The 18,752-nt window shown below is 43.9% G+C and overlaps 1 protein-coding gene across 7 annotated transcripts in view; it reads right to left on the bottom strand.

Annotated features, from left to right (window-relative positions):
- Slc7a7 (solute carrier family 7 member 7) overlaps positions 1 to 18,752 on the bottom strand; it is a 58,806-nt gene that overhangs the window by 21,174 nt on the left and 18,880 nt on the right. For all 7 annotated transcript variants that reach the window (XM_042686367.1, XM_042686365.1, XM_042686368.1 and 4 more), the window contains one exon: positions 17,263 to 17,803. In XM_042686367.1, coding sequence (XP_042542301.1) covers positions 17,263 to 17,761 — 499 coding nt within the window. In that variant the 5' untranslated portion in view covers positions 17,762 to 17,803. The remainder of the gene's footprint in view (positions 1 to 17,262; positions 17,804 to 18,752) is intronic.

The raw sequence follows: 18,752 nt of genomic DNA, 5'->3' as shown, positions 1-18,752 counted from the left end.
GCAGACAGAATGGAGGTTGCTAGTCACCTGTCCTTAAACTAGAGAGGGTCTGATGTAATCACAAAACTCCTTCAAAGACAGAAGACAAGCTGGGTGCTAGTGGCTCACTTCTGTAATCCTAGCTAAATTTCAGGAGGCTGAAATGTAAGGATTACAGTTTGAAGTCAGCCTGAGCAGGAAGAAACTCTTTTTTTTTTTTTGTCAGTCGTGGGGCTTGAACTCTGGGCCTGAGCGCTGTCCCTCAGCTCTTCAGCTCAAGGCGAGCGCTCTACCACTTGAGCTACAGCGCCACTTCCAGTTTTCTGGTGGCTTATTGGAGATAGGAGTCTCACGGTCTTTCCTGCCCGGGCTGGCTTTGAACTGCGATCCTCAGATCTCAGCCTCCTGAGTAGCTAGGATTACAGGCGTGAGCCACCAGCGCCTGGCAGGAAGAAACTCTTATCTCCAATTAATCACCAAAGAGTCAGAAATAGGGCTGGGAATGTGGCTTGGTGGTAGAGTGCTTGCCTCGCATGCATGAAACCCTGGGCTTGATTCCTCAGAACCACATACACAGAAAAAGCTGGAAGTAACGCTGTGGCTTAAGTGGTAGAGCACTAGCCTTGAGCAAAAGAAGCTCAGGGGCAGTGTCCAGGCCCTGAGTTCAAGCCGCAGGACTGGCAAAAAAAAAATTTTTTTAATAATAAACATCATCATCATCATCATCATCATCATCATCATCATCATCAACATCATCATCTCTCTCACTGCAATCAAAAGGATCCAAGTAAGTGAGGTGCGGATGGTTCACATCTATAATCCTAGCTATTCAGGAGGCTGAGGATCATGGCTCAAAGCCAGCCAAGACAGGAAAGTCCATGAGACTCTTATCTTCAATTAACCACTAGAAAACCAGAAGTGGTAGAGTGCTAGCCTTGAGCAATAAAGCTCAGAGACACTACCCAAGCCCCTGAGTTCAAACCCCATGTCTGACAAATAAAAAGAATCCAAAATAGAATCAAAATAGAACCCCCAAAAAAAGAATCCAAATAGATCTGGGTACCAGTGACTCATGCCTATAATCCTACCTACTCAGGAAGCTGAGATTTGGAGAACCCAGTTCAAAAACAGCTAAAGCAGGAAAATCAGTGAAACCAATTAGCACATCCATCACTTTTGAACCAAGTATAAGCTTCCACTATCACTAGTCCTATCACTGGTAGCTGAGAAATTATTTCATAAAAGGTAAAATATACCATCAGCTTTGTTGAAGTGTTTTAGATACATATCCAGAAATACTGAGCAACTCTGTGCCTTTATTCTTCCTGCTATGTAATATCTAATAGCCTCTGAAGTACTCTGATTGTTCCTTTATCTTTGCATTTTTCTCCCTGCCTCTAAAATTTCTATATAAAGCCCTACTGCTTGGCTTCTTCCTTTTTTTTTTTTAGTTAGTCATGGGACTTGAACTCTGGACCTGGGTGCTGTCCCTGAAGGCTAGTGCTCTACTACCTTCAGCCACAGCACCACTTCTGCTTTTCTGGTGATTAATTGGAGATAAAATTCTCACGGGAGCCAAGTGCCAGTAGCTCACGTCTGTAATCCTAGCTACTCAGGAGGCTGAGATCTGAGGATCTCAGTTCAAAGCCAGCTCCAGCAGGAAAGACTGTGAAACTCTTATCTCCAATAAACAATCAGAAAACGGGAAGTGGTGCTGTGGCTCAAGTGGAGAGCACTTGCCTTGAGCCAAAGAGCTGAGGGACAGACCCCAGACCCAGAGTTCAAGCGCCTGACTGACCAGAAAAAGACAAAACAAAACAAAACAAAACCTGAGAGCCTATCACATGTTAGGGAAGTAGCATTAAATACCACTCTCAATCACTCTCAATCACCTGCTCTGTCCCTTGCCCCAGGCCATCTTTCTGGCATTTTTTTAATTTACAAGTTACTGAGTTCTACCTCTTTTATTCCCCCACATATTGACTGACAGAGATGAAAAATATATCTGAGGGGCTGGGAAGGTGGCTCAGTGGTAGAGCACTTGCCTTGCAATCAAACCCAGAGGCCTTGGGTTTGATTCCTCAGCACACATAAGCAGAAAACAAAAAGCTGGAAGTGGCACTGTGGCTCAAGTGGTAGAGTGCTAGCCTGAGCTGAAGAGCTGAGGAACAGCACTCAGGCCCAGAGTTCAGGCCCTACGGCCGGACCTCCCCCCCCCCCCCGCCCCCAAAAAAAGAAAAAGAAAAATATATCTGAAATTCAGCTTGCTACCTTGAATTTCAACAGCAAGTAACATATCTCAGGAGTCTTCATTCATTCATCATCCCACAGCAATCAGAAGGGCAGCGGTCTATAGGCGTAATTGGTGTGGGCAAGCTCTTGGTCCTATGTGGCTCAGAAAACTGGAATATCTGGCCAGATGTTAGTGGTTCATGCATGTAATCCCAGCTACTCAGGAGGCTCAGATCTAAGAATCATGATTTGAAGCCAGCCTAGGCAGAAAAGTCCATAGGACTCTTCTAATAAACCATCAAAAAGCCAGACATGGAGGTATAGCTCAAGTGGTAGGGCCTTGAGCAATAAAGCTAAGGGACAGTGCTCAGGCCCTGAGTTCAAGTTCTAGTACACACACACACACACACACACACACACACACACACACACACACACGGGGGGGGGGGGGGGGAAGAGGAGGAGGAGGAGGAAAGCAAAAAAAGAAGGAAAGGAAGGAAGGAAGGAAGGAGAGAAGAGAAGAAGGAAGAAGGAGGAGGAGAAGGAGGAGGGAGGGGAAAGGGAGTGGGAGGAGAAAGGGAGGAGCGCGAGGAGAAGGAGAAGGAGGAAGAGGATGAGAGAGAGAAGGAAGAAGAGGAGGAAGAGAAGAAAGAAAAGGAGGAGGAGGACAAGAAGGAGGAAGAGTGGGAGGAGAAGAGGAAGGAGGGAAAGGAGGAGGAGGAGGGAGGAGGGGAGAGAGGAGGAAGGGAAGAAGAGGAGTGGTTTTCTCTGCACTCAGCCAGAGAGTGGAGTGATGAGGATTTGGGAGTCTTGTTTTAAAACTCCCTAGGTGATTCCAATGTACCACCAGATCTTTCTCCAACCTCTGTCTTCTTCTGAAGCAGAGAGAAAGAAAACAGAGGAAGAAAGAGACCAAGAGTGATTCCCCAAGAGCCATCTTTTTGTGTGAGAGTACTAGACTTGAACTCAGGGCCTTACACTATTCCTGAGCTTTTTCACTCAAGGCTGGTGCTCTTATCATTTGAGCAACATCTCCACTTTTTGGTGGTTAACTGGATATGAGTTTCTCAGATTTGTCTGCCCTAACTAGCTTCGACCTGAGATCCTCAGACCTCAGCCTCTGGGGTAGCTTGGATTAAAGTGTAAGCCACCAGTGCCCATCCTCAAGGGCCTTGAGGCTCAAATCAGAACACAGTTCTACCTGCCTCACTGCTGGTAAAAAAAAATCTATCTCAAGTTCACACTGACCCTACAAAAGAAGGAAACAAAGCAGGGCGGCTGGGAAGGTGGCTCAGTGGTAGAGCTCTTGCCTTGCATGCATGAGGCCCTGGGTTTGATTCCTCAGCACCACATAAGCAAAAAGAAAAAAGCCGGAAGTGGCACTGTGGCTCAAGTGGTAGAGCGCTAGCCTTGAGCTGAAGAGCTGAGGGACGGTGCCCAGAGTTCAGGCCCACAACCGGACCCAAAAAAGCAAGAAAGAAAGAAAAGAAAGGAAAGAAAGGAAAGAAAGAAAGAAAGAAAGAAAGAAAGAAAGAAAGAAAGAAAGAAAGAAAGAAAGAAAGAAAGAAAGAAAGAAAGAAAGAAAGAAAGAAAGAAAGAAAGAAAGAAAGAAAGAAAGAAAGAAAGAAAGAAAGAAAGGAAGGAAGGAAACCAAGCATCTGATGCTAAGGTAATCATGGGAAATTACCTCCAACTTGGCTCCATGATGGCTCTTAGGAAAACCTTTCCGAGAGAAGTAACTGACTTCCAAGTAGAAGGTTCAAAGAGCAAAAGTCAGGTGGAGGCCCAGCATAAGGCTGTTCTACCTAAGTAGCCCTGAGTATATGAGGTCAGTTGTTCTGGTCAGGAAAAGTTGCCTGAGGACACCTGGTCAAAGCTTCAGACAGATCCATACATATCCGAAGTTCTTTCCAGTCTTTCTAGCCGACTCAGGGTATGTTGCCCTCCCCTCAGCCATTAACAACTACCCTATGATCTGGAAGTATAAAATACTCCTTCCAGCCAAGCAAATCTGGAACTTATCCCCGACTGCCAAGAGAAAAGTTCCATCTTCTGAAAAATAGGAAGAAAAATCTTTACTTTTCTTCCTAATCTCTGAGCTATTGTAAAATCAAAATGGCTTGTATATTTATGTTTGTGTGTGCCTGTGTCTGCATCTGTGTGTGTGTGTTTTGTGTGTATGAGAGAGAGACAGACAGACAGACAGACAGACAGAGACAGAGATAGCACTGTCCCTGAGCTTTTTTTTTTGTCAGTCGTGGGGCTTGAACTCTGGGCCTGAGCATTGTCCCTCAGCTCTTCAGCTCAAGGTGAGCGCTCTACCACTTTAGCTACAGCGCCACTTCTGGTTTTCTGGTGGTTTATTGGAGATAAGAGTCTCACAGACTTTCCTGCCTGGGCTGGCTTTGAACCGAGATCCTCAGATCTCAACCTCCTGAGTAGCTAGGATTACAGGCATGATCCACCGGCGCCCGGCTGTCCCTGAGCTTTTTTACTCAAGGTTCCTGCTGTACCACTTGAGCCACATTACTACTTCTGGCTTTTTATTGGAGATAACAATCTCATAGACTTTCCTGCCAGCGTTAGCTTCAAACCATGCCTTCAGATCTTAGCTGCCTGAGTAACTAGTATTATAGACATGAGTCTTTTAAATTGTCCAAAGATAAAATTTGAAAAGTAAAATAAATAAATTGATGGTACTGGTACTGGGGTATGAACTCAGGGCCTCACACTTGCTAGATAGGTACTTTATACCCTTGTCTTTGTTTGCTTGTAGTCATTTTTCAGTCAGGGACTCTTTTTTTTCCCCAGAGTCAACCTCAGACCTAGATTATCCTACCTGTAGCCTCCTGACAGCTGGAATGAAAGACATAAACCAATGTACCTGGCCTAGGAAAGTGATAAAATATATATGACTGTGAATATCACTTGCATTAGTAGATATCATTTTTAATTTTTCTTTATATTTAAGTTTATCAATATTCAATAATTTCTAAAAATATCTATATTTAAATTTGACACACTGGTTACATCAAATAAAGCCCCTTTTCAACTAGTAGATAGCATTTTTGACTGACAGTTATGTGCCAGGACACTTACATATTTATATGCATCTTTTAATTTAATCTGACAGAGTAGACTTCATCATCTTGATCCTTCAACTGAGAAAACTGCAGTCACTGGGCCAACTCCATAACTTACATCCATTTCTCCATACCACTTACCACATACCTACCTAGTTGTAAAGAATGCTATTATCTATCTCCTTTCAGTCATAATAACAATTCTACCTGCAGTGACCTGGAGCAACCCACTGGGCTCTAAGAAGTCTTTGGGAGAAGAGCAATCATTTCTTTTTTTTTTTTTTTGGTGGGGAGGGGGTGTGGGGGGGAGGGTGGGTCCGGTCGTGGGGCCTGAACTCTGGGCCTGGGGGCTGTCCCTCAGCTCTTCAGCTCAAGGCTAGCGCTCTACCACTTGAGCCACAGCGCCACTTCCAGCTTTTTTCTTTTTGCTCATGTGGTGCTGAGGAATCGAACCCAGGACCTCAAGCATGCGAGGCAAGCGCTCTACCACTGAGCCACCTTCCCAGACCCAAGAGCAATCATTTCTAACACCCTGCACTCCGACAGAACAGCAAGGTTCCTTAAGAACTCAGAATTCATTCTTCCGTTTATTTAACAAGCACTCATTGTTTTCAGATCCTGTTCAGATCTGAGATTAAGATTCAGACCTCAACATTCATAGAAAAATAAATCATTATAAGAACTGGTATTGGGCTGGGAAGGTGGCTCAGTGGTAGAGTGCTTGCCTCGCATGCATGAGGCCCTGGGTTCCATACCTCAGCACCACATAAACAACAAAAAAGCCAGAAATGGTGCTGTGGCTCAAGTGGTAAAGCGCTAGCCTTGAGCTGAAGAGCTGAAGAGCTGAGGGACAGCGCCCAGGCCCAGAGTTCAAGCCTTACCACACACACACACACACACACACACACACAAAAGAACTGGTATTATAAAAGTACGTGAGAACTACTCATCCAGTCTGGGGGAATAAAGAGGGTTCAAGTAAACAGCAGAACAACTGTAACCTAGATTATAGAGAGGCCAGTGCTAGAGTGGGGGGGGGGGGGGGGGGGCCGAGGGAAGAGGCAGTATTCCCAGCTGAGAAGGCAACATGTGATTACCCTAATAGTGAAATCAGCGGTGAGTGAAGTCATCCACTCATACAAAAAAACAAAAAAAACTCAACTAAGCAGAATCTTCTGAATGATTTCAAGGTCTATTAGCAATACCAACTAGTTCAATTCTAAACAGAGATAAGGGCACCAGTAGATCATGCCTGTAATCCTAGCTACTCAAGAGGCTGAGACCTGAGGTTTGAAGCCAGCATGGGCAGACAAATAAACCTCAGAGATTCTTATCTCAAATAAACCAGCCAGAAGTAGAGGTATAGCTCAAGTGGTAAAGCACCAGCCTTATTCACCCTGAGTTTAAGCCCTAGCACCAACACACAAAAATAAGTAAATAAATAAAATCCAATTCTACCCTCACTGTCTTAAAATTTCATTGTTTGAGGAGAAAGTCCAGATAGAAAGTCCTAGTGTCTCCCTGGTGATAATGGGAAATACTATACAAACTATATTCAGTCCACATATAGCTTGGCTTCTTAACAGATTGAACACTTGCTTGTTCATTTTTTCTCAAGTCACTTTTCCTCTGATAATTCCCAAAACTATATGACCAACTGATGATCATGATTCCAGAATATATGAATATACAAACTCCACATGGATGTCACCAGGCATATCAAACTCAACACATCCCAAGCTGACCCCATCAATTTCTCTCAACCATACTGATCCTCCAGCTTTCCCCTAGGTCACCATCATAATAACTCATTTACCTAAGCATCTATCATCATCAGCCTCAGCCCATATCTAATCATGACTACTCCAAGCCACCACCATCTTTCTAATTCACATCTCTAAATATCACAAATTCTTTTTTTGTTTGTTTGTTTTTGTCGGTCATGGGGCTTGAACTCTGGGCCTAGATGCTGTCCTTCAGCTCTTCAGCTCAAGGCTAGAACTCTACCACTTGAACCACAGCACCACTTCCAGTTTTCTGAGTTGTTTATTGGAGGTAAGGGTCTCAAGGAGTTTCTTGCCCAGGCTAGCTTTGAACCATGATCCTCAGGATCTCAGCCTCCTGAGTAGCTAGGATTATAGGAAGAAACCACCAGCACCCGGCTACAAATTCTAAATTCTAAGTCACAAATATCTCTCTTCTGACTTAAAATTCCTAAGGAGACCAAGCACTGGCAGCTCATGTCTATAATTGTAGCTATTCAGGGAGGCTATGATCTGAGGATCAAGGTTCAAAGCCAGGCAAGGCAGAAAAGAAGTTCAAGAGACTCCTGTTTTGCTTGTTTTGCACAAGCATGAACTCAGGGACTGGGTGCTGTCCCTTAACTTTTCCATACAAGGATGGTGCTCTATCATTTGAATCACACCTCTACTTCTGGTTTTTTGGTGGTTAGTTGAAGAGCCTCAGACTTCCTTGCCCTAGCTGGCTTTGAACCTTGGTCCTCAGATCTCAGCCTCTTGAAGTAGGTGGGATTACAGGCATGAGAAACTGTCACCCAGTACAAGTAATCTTAAGCGCCATGTTTTATAGAACCCTTATTCAGTGAAATTTTTTCTCAGACTATACAAACTTTCCTCCTTTTCTCTGATTCCATTTCCAAATGACTTAAGTTTCCCAGTTGCTATGGTATCAGAGAGAGGATGCTTTGATAGTGAGCAAGTATATTTTGGTCATTAGAAATTTACAAATGTAAGCCAGGTTCCAGTGGCTCATGCTGTAATCTTAGCTATTCAAGAGGCTGAGACCTGGAGAACACAATTCAAAGCCAGAAAAGCCTTTGGAACTCCATCTCCAAAGTAACCACAAGAGCAGCGCTGGAAGAGTGGCTCAAGTGACAAAATGTCAGCTGTGAGCATACAAGTCAAGTGAGAGTAAAAAGCTCTGAGTTCAAGCCTTGGTACTTGCAGAAAAAAAAAAGAACATGCCTACTGTTATACACTACTAAACTGTTACTATCATTCACACATCAATTTCTTTGTGTGTATGTACCAGAACTGGGGCTTGAACTCAGAGCCTAGGTATTAGGCCTTCATTTTTTTTTTAACTTAACTCACCCTCTACCACCTGAGCTACAGTTCTACTTCTGCTTATTAACTAGAGATAAGAGTTTCACAGATTTTCCTGTCCAAGCTAGCTTTGAATTGCAAGCCTTAGATCTCAGGCTCCTGAGTAGCTATAAGTCACAACATCCAGCCTCTCAATTTCTAATTTTATAAGTATGACTCAACTGCTAGGAAAATGACCTAACTCTAGGTCATGATGACCTAAGAAGGTACTGTATATGGAAATGTCACATAAGCAGCCTAGGACAAGCCCAGATGTTGCCTCTCATTCAGCCCACACCCCAATTTGAGGTATTTTGGATAGTAGTCTCATACACACACACCCTTCCACAGCTATCTAAGTTTAGAGCCTTAGTTTCACCTCTGAGAACTCCCATACCTCCATATACAGAATTCCTAGAAATTCCACTTTGTAACTATTATCCATCCTCATCACTGGCCTCCCCACAGATCTTCTCTACCACTTGAGCCAAAGCACCACTTCCAGCTTTTTATACTTATGTGGTACTGAAGAATCAAAACCAAGGCTTCATGCATGCTAGGCAAGCACTCTATTACTAAGACACATTCCCAGCACTGTAGTGTCTTCCTAAGCTAGCTTACTCACTAAAATAGTGTGTCAGGTATAGTAGAGGCTTGAAGCAAGAAGATCATAGGCTTAAAGCCAGACTCAAGTACATGTTTTATCTCAAAAATCAAAAAAATAATTAAATCACCCAGCATGGGTGGCTCACATCTGTAATTCTAGCGACTCAAGAGGCTGACATCTGAAGATCAAGGTAGACAAATCACATTACTTTTTTTTGTTGTTGTTTTTTGTTTTTTGGTCAGTCATGGGGCTTGAACTCTGGGCCTGGGCGCTGTCCCTCAGCTCTTCAGTTCAAGATGAGCACTCTACCACTTGAGCTACAGTGCCACTTCCGGTTTTCTGGTGGTTTATTGGAGATAGGAGTCTCACGGTCTCTCCTGCCCAGGCTGGCTTTGAACCGCGATCCTCAGATCTCAGCCTCCTGAGTAGCTAGGATTACAGGCGTGAGCCACGAGTGCCCGGCAAATCACATTACTTTTATCTCCAATTAACCACCAAAAATCCAGAAGTGGAGGGCTCAAGTGGTACACAGCTGGGCTGGGAAGGTGGCTCAGTGGTAGAGTGCTTGCCTCGCATGCATGAGGCCCTGGGTTCAATTCCTCAGCACCATATAAGCAGGAAAAAAAAGCCAGAAGTGGTGATGTGGCTCAAGTGGTAGAGCACTAGCCTTAAACTGAAGGGCTGAGGAACAGCGCCCAGACCCAGAGTTCAGGCCCCACAAGCAATAAATAAATAAATAAATAAATAAATGTGGTAGAGTGCTAACCTTGAGCAAAAGAAGCTCAGAGATAGTGCCCAGGTCCTGAGTTCAAGCCCCAGGATTGACAAAAAAAAAAAAAAATCCAGAAGTGGAGGTGTAGCTCAAGTGGTAGAGCCCCACCATTGAGAGGAAAAAAAATGCCAAGTGAAAACTTGAGACCCAGAGTTCAAGCCCTAGTACTGGCACATAATAGAAGAGAAGGAGGAAGGAAGGGAAGGAGGGAAGAAAGGGAAGGAAGAAAGGAAGGTCTCTAGTCACTCCTGATTCTTCTTGTCACCATACTTACTATGTTGTTTGATAATTGTTAACATATCCATCACTCTCCTGGACTATGGTTCCTTGGATGGAAAAGACCACACATTATTCTTTGTTTGCCAGCACAAAGTAAAATAAGTACTGTGGCCAGGTGCCAGTGGCTCGTGCCTGTAATCCTAACTACTCTGTAATCCTAGCTGAGATCTGAGGATCATGGTTCAAAGCCAGCCCTGGAAGGAAAAGTCCGTGAGACTCTTATCTCCAATAAACAACCAGAAAACCGGAAGTTGTGCTGTGGCTCCAGTGGTAGAGTGCTAGACTTGAGCTGAAGAGCTGAAGGACAGCACCCAGGCCCAGAGTTCAAGCACCATGACAGACAAAAAAATATATATATTGTGTCCTAAGTAAATATTTTCTGCTAATTCTAAGTCCTCACTCTCACTTAGGCTAAGCAGAAAGTCCTCATAGGTCAGTACCTGACTTTGCTTAGGGCTTGTTAAAGAGCAACTGAAGCCATGAATCATGTCACTAAATTTTCACAATCTGGATTGCCCTTCTGAACCTTCTTCTAGATCTCTACATCCATCTGATATTACTATAGACAGAACAAAGTCCAAATATTACCTATGCATTGGTATCTCATTTATCTAACCATGACTACTCAGGAGAAAGCTAAGCAACAGGAAAATGAGAAGGCTTATAAGTAGCAAAGAATGAGAAAAAAAAATTGGGGGAGAGTCAGTCGTAGAGCTGGAACTCAGAGCCTGGGTGCTGTCCCTGGCCTTCTTCCCTCAAAGCTAGCACTCTACCACTTTGAACCACAGCTCTACTTTGGTTTTCTGGTGGTTAATTGGAGTTAAGAGTCTCCTTGACTTTCCTACCCGGGCTGGCTTTGAACTGTGATACTCAGATCTCAGCCTCCTGAGTAGCTAGGCTTTCAGGCAAGAGCCACCAGTGGCCAGTGAATGAGAGCAATTTTAAACACATAGTTATCCATACCAAGCTGGGCAATCTTGGTCAGAAGACCAAGATCTGAGGATCACGGTTTAAAGCCAGCCCAGGCAGAAAAGTCCAGTAAATGATACTCTTATCTCCAATTAACCAGCAAAAAGCCAGAGCAGAGCTGTGGCTCAAGTGGTAGAGTGCCAGAGTTGAACAAAAAAGCCAAGCAAGAGTGCAAAGCCCTGAGTTCAAGCCCCATTACTAACACCAAATAATAATAATAATTAAATACCACACCATTGAATGAAGATTTATGGTTACTGAATCTTTGAGATCAAGTCTTCCTTTGTTACCCAGGCTGGACTCAAGAGATCCTTCAGTCCTAACCTCCAAAGTACCAGGAACTATAGGTGCAAATCATGGCACCTGGCTTCACTGAATTCTCACAGTAATATCTTGGAAAAGTCAGTGCATCATGCACATAAAATTACACGGCTATTGGGGTCAGTCTTAAACAGAGTCTGGTGGACTTTTCACTCTTTAAGAGTTATTACAAATGTATGCAAGTTATCTCAAATATACACCCTAAGTCCACCTGCTAAACCTGGAGAAGCTCTTTATACCAATCATAGTTAGGCTGCTTTGCTTGTGCTCTTGCAAGGGTCTATATTGTATGTGTGTGTATACTTGGCACTTAAGGGTTTGAGTACATTTCCAAAATTAGAAGCAGGAAACTAAAAAGGGTGACTAGTAGAGGTAGACACAGCTGTCAGAGATGACACAAATAGAAATCAGAAAAGAAGAAAACCTAAGAAACTAAGTCAAGCCAGCAGTCTGAGGTGACTGAGGAAGGAAATATTCATGCCTACAAGAAACTCCCTTAGTGGCCTGAGAAGACCTCAGAGTCATACAGTCATTAAAATGTACCATGGTAACACTGAGTCACTAAAAGAAATGTCAGATTTCAAGGCAAGAAAACATACTGTTGGTCTCAAAGAGATGTCAGGCCAAGATGGTTAAAATAACAGAATTCTGGTACTTATGATGATGATTGTCAAAACTATTAAATGGAATGATCCTTCTCTCCACCAGATATGTATCTGGTTAAGGGGCCTCAAAACTAACAGATCCTAAAACTAGTTCCAAAAGTGAGCCATCTACCAATTCATCCACAAGTGATACAAGAGAAATTAGAAGTCACATGTAAGACTGTGGGGAAAAACCCCCATGTTTCATCACAAGCTGGTGCTTTCCACCCTTCCCTTATTGTTGCCATGCATGACAAACATCCCACATACAGAAATTAGTCTGAGCTGGGAAGCTGTGGCTCATGCTTCTAATCCTAGCTACTCAGGAGGCTGATATCTGAGGATCACAGTTCAAAACAGTCCAGGCAGGAAAGGCCATGAGACTCTCATCTCCAATAAACCACTAGAGAACGGGAAGTGGCTCTGTGGCTCAACTGGTAGAGCACTTGCCTTGAGCTGAAGAGCTCAGGGATAGCATCCAAGCCCAGAGTTCAAGCCCTATGACCAAAGAAAAAGAATTTTGTCTGAGCCATACTCAGGGACACAGGAAACACAGGAGCACTCACAGAAAACAACCAGTTCTCTGTATAACAGTATACACACAGAAGAAGTTGAGTACATGGAGCAGTGGAGGCTTGAAAAAGAAAATGACACAAGGTTGATTGAAAAGAGTAAATCCAATGAGCAACTGATGCAAAATTCCTGTACACTCCACTGCATCTGCTGTTGCTCCTTACACTGGCAGAAAGTCTGTACTTTTTCACCGCTGGAGGATGAGAAGCATCTAAGGCCCTACAGTCTCTTGGGCTGGGGGGGAAAAAAAAGGCAATTTTTTTTTTCAAGAACTGAGACAACTGAGAAATGAAGACTAATCCTCTCAGCACCTCCATTATGGCTTTACATAGATTTTATTTATGAGATGGAGAAAAGGTCAAGATGTAGCTTTCAAAGCCTAGCCCACAGAAATTTTCATGCGAGGTGGCTCAGTGGTAGAACGCTTGCCTTGCATGCCTGAGGCCCTGGGTTCGATTCCTCAGCACCACATAAGCAAAAAGAAAAAGGCCAGAAGTGGTGTTGTGGCTCAAGTGGTAGAGTGCTAGCCTTGAGCTAAAGAGCTGAGAGACAGCACCCAGGCCCAGAGTTCAGGCCCAACGACCGGACCAAAAATGTGAACTGCCTACAAGAAACTCACTTCAACAGCAAATATTTATAAACTGTAAGTTGAAGGATAAAAAAAGATATATCGTGCAAATGGAAACCAAAATTGAGCAGGAGAAGCTATATTTAGATAAAATACATTCCAATTTTAAAAATTATTGATTGGGCACTGGTGGCTCATGCCTGTCATCCTAGCTACTCAGGAGGCTGAGATTTGAGGATCATAGTTCAAAGCCAGCCCAGGCAGGAAAGTCAGATTCTTATCTCCAATAAACCACTCAGAAAACCAGAAGTGGTGTTGTGGCTCAAGTGGTAGAGCGCTAGCCTTGAGCTGAAGAGCTGAGAAACAGCACCCAGGCCCAGAGTTCAAGGCTCATGACCAACAACAACAACAAAAAAGTTTGAAGCCATATCAGACAGACACATCCAAAAGACTTTACAATTAACCACCAAAAAGACAGAAGTGGAAGTGGAGGCATGGCTCAAGTGGTAGAGCACCAGCCTTGAGCAAAGAATCTAGGGAAAATCGAGAAGCCCTTAGTTCAAACACCAACACTAGCACACACAAAAAGGAAGGAAGGAAGGAAGGAAGGCAGGCAGGCAGACAGGGAGGGAGGGAGGAAGGGAGGGAGGGAGGAAGGGAGGGAGGGAGAAAGGGAGGGGGGAGGGGGAAGGACCAAAGAAGACAGGAAAGAATTAAAAAGCCAGGTACAATGACACTTTATAGTATCAACTACTTGAGAGGCTGAAGCAGAAAGATTGCTTGAGCTCAGGAATTTAATGCCAGCTTGGGCAACATAGAAAACTGAATAAAAGCAGGGCATTGGTGGCTAACGTCTATAATCACAAATACTTAGGAGACTGAGATCTGAGAATCTGTGTCCAAAGCAAGCTCTGATAGGAAAGGCCATGAGGTTCTTTGCTCCAATTAATCACCAAAAAGCTGGAAATGGAGCTATGACTCAAGAAACAAGTAAGAGTGCTAGACTTGAGCAAAACAGCTCAGACAGTGCCCAGGGCCTGAGTTCAAGCCCCAAATTACCATGAAGATAGATAGATAGATAGATAGATAGATAGATAGATAGATAGATAGATAGATAGATAGATAGATAATCTTGCCAAGTGTTAGTGGCTTATGCCTGAAATCCTAGATACTGAGGTACTGAGGAGGCTAAGATCTGAGGATTGCAGTGTAAAGTCAGCCTGGGCAAGAAAGTCTATGAGACTCTTAACCATTAAAAAGCCAAAGTAGATGGGGCTGGGAAGGTGGCTTAGTGGTAGAGCGCTTGTCTTGCATGCCTGAGGCCCTGGGTTCAATTCCCCAGCACCACATAAGCAAAAAGAAAAAAGCTGGAAGTGGAGCTGTGGCTCAAGTGGTAGAGCACTAGCCTTGAGCTGAAGAGCTGAGGGACAGCGCCCAGGCCCAGAGTTCAGGCCCCACGACTGGACCCCCCCCCCCAAAAAAAAAAAGCCAAAGTAGAGCTATGGCTCAAGGGGAAAACCCTAGCCTTGAACATGGGCCTATGTTCAAACCTTAGAACTAGCTCACACTTGTAATCGTACCTACTCTGGAGGCTAACATCTGAAAATCACAATTCAAAGCTAGTAAACCAAGAAAGTCCATGAGAATCTTATTTCCAATTAACCACCAAAAAGCCAAGAGACAGTGCCCAAGCCCTGAGTTCAAGCCCCAGTATCAGCACAAATAAATAGTAAATGTAAATAAATCAGTACACATGATACATCATATTAACAGAATAAATATAATATAGTAACATCATAACATCATATTAACAGAAGAATGAAAACCATAGAGTCACCTCAATAAATGCAGAAAATGCATTAAGTAAAAATCAACATTCCTTCATGATAAAAAATCTTGGTGCTAGTGGTGCAGCTTAATGGTAGAGCACTTGACTAACATTCAGAAGGCCCTGGCTTTGATCCCCAGCACCACAAAAAAAATAATAATTAATTAATTTCAAAGTGTCTTTAACTTTTTAGGGAGGTCTTTTCTTTTTTGGTACTGGGACTGAACCCACTTGCTAGGCAAGTGCTTTGAATTGCTTTGCCAGTCCTCAAAGCTTTTAAAAAAAAAAAAAAAAAAAAAATATATATATATATATATATATATATATATGCTGGCCACTGGTGGCTCACATCCATAATTCTAGCTATTCGGGAGGCTGAGATCTGAGGATCACAGTTCAAAGCCAGCCCAGGCAGGAATGCCTGTGAAACTCTTATCTCCAGCTAATGGCCAGAAAACCGGAAGTGGCACTATGGCTCAAGTGGTAGAGCACTAGCCTTAAGCTGAAGAGCTCAGGGACAGTGCCTAGGCCAGAGTTCAAGACCCACTACCAAAAAAAAAGAAAAAGAAAAGAAAAGGAAAAAAACCTAAAAATTAGGTACTGAATGAGTTACCTCAATACAATCAGGACTATCTACATACTGACTGAGAGACAGCTAAAATATTGTCTCTAAGAACAAGACAAAGATGTCCTCTTTCACTATTCTTATTCCACATGGGACTAGAAGTTGTAGATGCGGCAATAAGAGAAGAAATAAATAATATTGTAAATTACGCAATAAAAATAAATATTTTTAAAATGCATTATACTCAAACTGACACATTGACTCAAAACTTCTCTGTATAACTACTTAAAGATTAAATAGAGAAACAGAAAGGCAGGAAGGAAGGCAGGCAGGCAGGAAAGAAAAGAGAGAAAGAATTATAGATAGAATTATATCATCTCATTTTTAGAAAAGACAGAACAAAACTAAGTTTTTGTTCAAGACTACTGCTCTGGGGCTGGGAAGGTAGCTCAGCGGTAGAGTGCATGCCTTGCAAGCATGAGGCCCTGGGTTCGATTCCTCAGCACCACATAAACAGAAAAAGCCGGAAGTGGCACTGTGGCTCAAGTGGTAGAGGGTTAGAGGGTTAGCCTTGAGCTGAAGAGTTGAGGGACTGCGCCCAGACCCAGAGTTCAGGTCCCATGACCAGCAAAAAAAAAAAAAAAAGACTAGCGCTTTACCACTTGAGCCACAATGCCACTTCTGTCTGACTTTTTCTGCTTATGTGGTGCTGAGGAATCGAACCCAGGGCTTCATGCATACAAAGCAAGCACTCTACCACTGAGCCACCTTCCCAGCCCAAAACTAAGTTCTCTTGATGGAGGAAAATAAGGAAGCGCATACCAGCTGTTCATGATACATAGTATGGGAAGTTGGAAGGAAGGTAAGTTGCTTTCTTTCTGCTTTTTTGATTCTGGGGATGGAATGCAATAGTCTTATGTATGCAAACGCACTACTACTTAACCCTATCCTCAGCCATTTTAGTTTTTTGCTTTTTCTCTCTCCCCTCAGTCCTGTAGATTCAAGGCATGAGGCTTGACATTCTACTACTTGAGCCATGCCTTTTTTTTTTTTTTTTGCCAGTCCTGGGGCTTGAACTCAGAGCCTGGGCACTGTCCCTGAGCTTCTTTTGCTCAAGGCTAGCACTCCACCACTTGAGCCACAGCACCACTCCCAGCTTTTTCTGTTTATGTGGTACTGAGGAATTGAACCCAGGGCTTCATGCATGCTAGGCAAACATCTACCACTAAGCCACATTCCCAGTACGCCTTTTGCAGTTATTTCATTTTTTACAAAAAGTGGATCCTATATCCACCTCTAGAATAGCTGGGATTACAGTTATGCACCACCACTCTCAGCTTTACTTCTCTTTAACACTGTGATTCTAATTTCAACACTGGGATACATGGCATTAGGATAACATACACTAATTCTACAACAACAAAAAATGAGGCATTGTCAAAAAGCATTCTTTACCCAATGTCTGGTCGTGGGGCCTGGGCGCTGTCCCTCAGCTCTTCAGCTCAAGGCTAGCGTTCTACCACTTGAGCCACAGCACCACTTCTAGCTTTTTTCTTTTTGCTTATGTGGTGCTGAGGAATTGAACCCAGGGCCTCATGCATGCAAGGCAAGCGCTCTACCACTGAGCCACCTTCCCAGCCCCTACCCAATCCTTCTTACTTCCTGACTGAACTCACATCCCCATCTCATTCCCCATCCACCTGCTCCCCAACCCCTTTCCAGCCCCAGCCCTACTTACAAATGCAGGCAGCAGCCAGCAGGCGGCCAGCAGCATAGGGAGCACCACAGCTGGGGAAGATGGGCTGCACCATGTAGTTGGCAAAGGTGATGGCAATGATGGCCTGGCTGGTGGGTTCGATGATGAGCAGGGAGGTCCAGAGGCGGATGAAGGCAAGAAATCCCCCGAAGGCTTCCAGGATGTAGGCATAGCTGGCCCCCGATTTCTTAATGGTAGTGCCCAGTTCCGCATAACAGAGGGCCCCAAAGACAGAAAAGAGGCCCCCGATAGCCCACACAACCAGAGAGAGGCCAAAGGAGGCACTGTATCTAAGCACCCCTTTGGGAGAGACAAAGATGCCTGACCCAATCATGTTCCCCACTATCAGGCACACGCCATTGAGCAGCGAGATCTCCTTCTTCAGCTTTACCTGCTCAGCTTCTGGCTTGGCCTCATCACCCAGAGGGGAGGCACTGGCCTCATGCTGGGAGGCCACTTCATACTTGGTGCTGTCAACCATGGTAGAAAAGGAAAGTCGTCACCAGCTTCCTGGCATCACCCTCTAAGGAAGAAAGATGAGATATGTTAGGTAGTTTGTAATCACAGAGCAGCTCCCCCTTCACTCTACAGGAGCCAGCATGGGCAGCCCACCCTTCACTTGAGAGACCTCTTCCTTTCTACCTCCAAATAACATCTTCTCCAAGTGACTCAATTTAACTTGAGCACCCATGGCTCATACCCGTAATCCTAGCTACTCAGGAGGATTAAGGTTTGAACCCAGCTGGGGCAGGAAAATTCCAGTAATGAACACAGCAAAAAGCTGGAAGTAGAGGTGTGGCTAAAGTGGTAGGGGGCCAGCTCTGAGCAAAAAAGCTAAGGGACAGCATCAAAGTCCTGAGTTCAAGCTGTAATACTAGCACAAAATTTAAAAAAAAAAAAAAAAAAAACCCACACCTGAATCTTAGAATAAGGTACTTACTCTCCAGAGACAGTATCCACCTCTCATCTTTAGGTTGATGTATCCCACCAGATTCACCAACTAGACAGCTAAATCCTAGCCTCTACATGACATGCAGGGAGGTAGTTTAGCAGCTCCCAGGTGTCATTATAGGGGGTTGAGCCCCAGTTTTCAGCCTATCTCCCTACCGAAAAGAAAAAGTCTCAAATTTTTAAGTCTCAAATTTCACTTGTGCTGAGATGTAATATGAAGACCCAATCCTGCAAGCAGCTAATTTGTGAAATCCCTTCCCAGTGCTCTTTTTTTATCTCCCTAATGGCTTAAGCTTTGAAAAACCTAAAGGCTTTCAGAAAGTTCCTGCTAGAATCACAGCCATCTCCCTGCTCAGAAAATCCATTAACAGCAGCTGGCATCTTCAACCCTGGCAAAACCCAAGTAGCCCCATCCCATCCTGGAAGACACAGGCTCTTTTAGTTTTCTTTTTTTTTTTCTTTCCCTAGATACCCATCCTAGTATCTAGGATTGCAGACTTCAGACCAGCACAATTCCCCCA

Source organism: Dipodomys spectabilis, unplaced genomic scaffold, assembly GCF_019054845.1.
Source record: "Dipodomys spectabilis isolate Male_0828 unplaced genomic scaffold, ASM1905484v1 ptg000097l, whole genome shotgun sequence".
Taxonomy (NCBI): domain Eukaryota; kingdom Metazoa; phylum Chordata; class Mammalia; order Rodentia; family Heteromyidae; genus Dipodomys; species Dipodomys spectabilis.
Note: the sequence above shows the minus strand (reverse complement) of the source record. Positions and strands in the feature narration are given on the sequence as shown.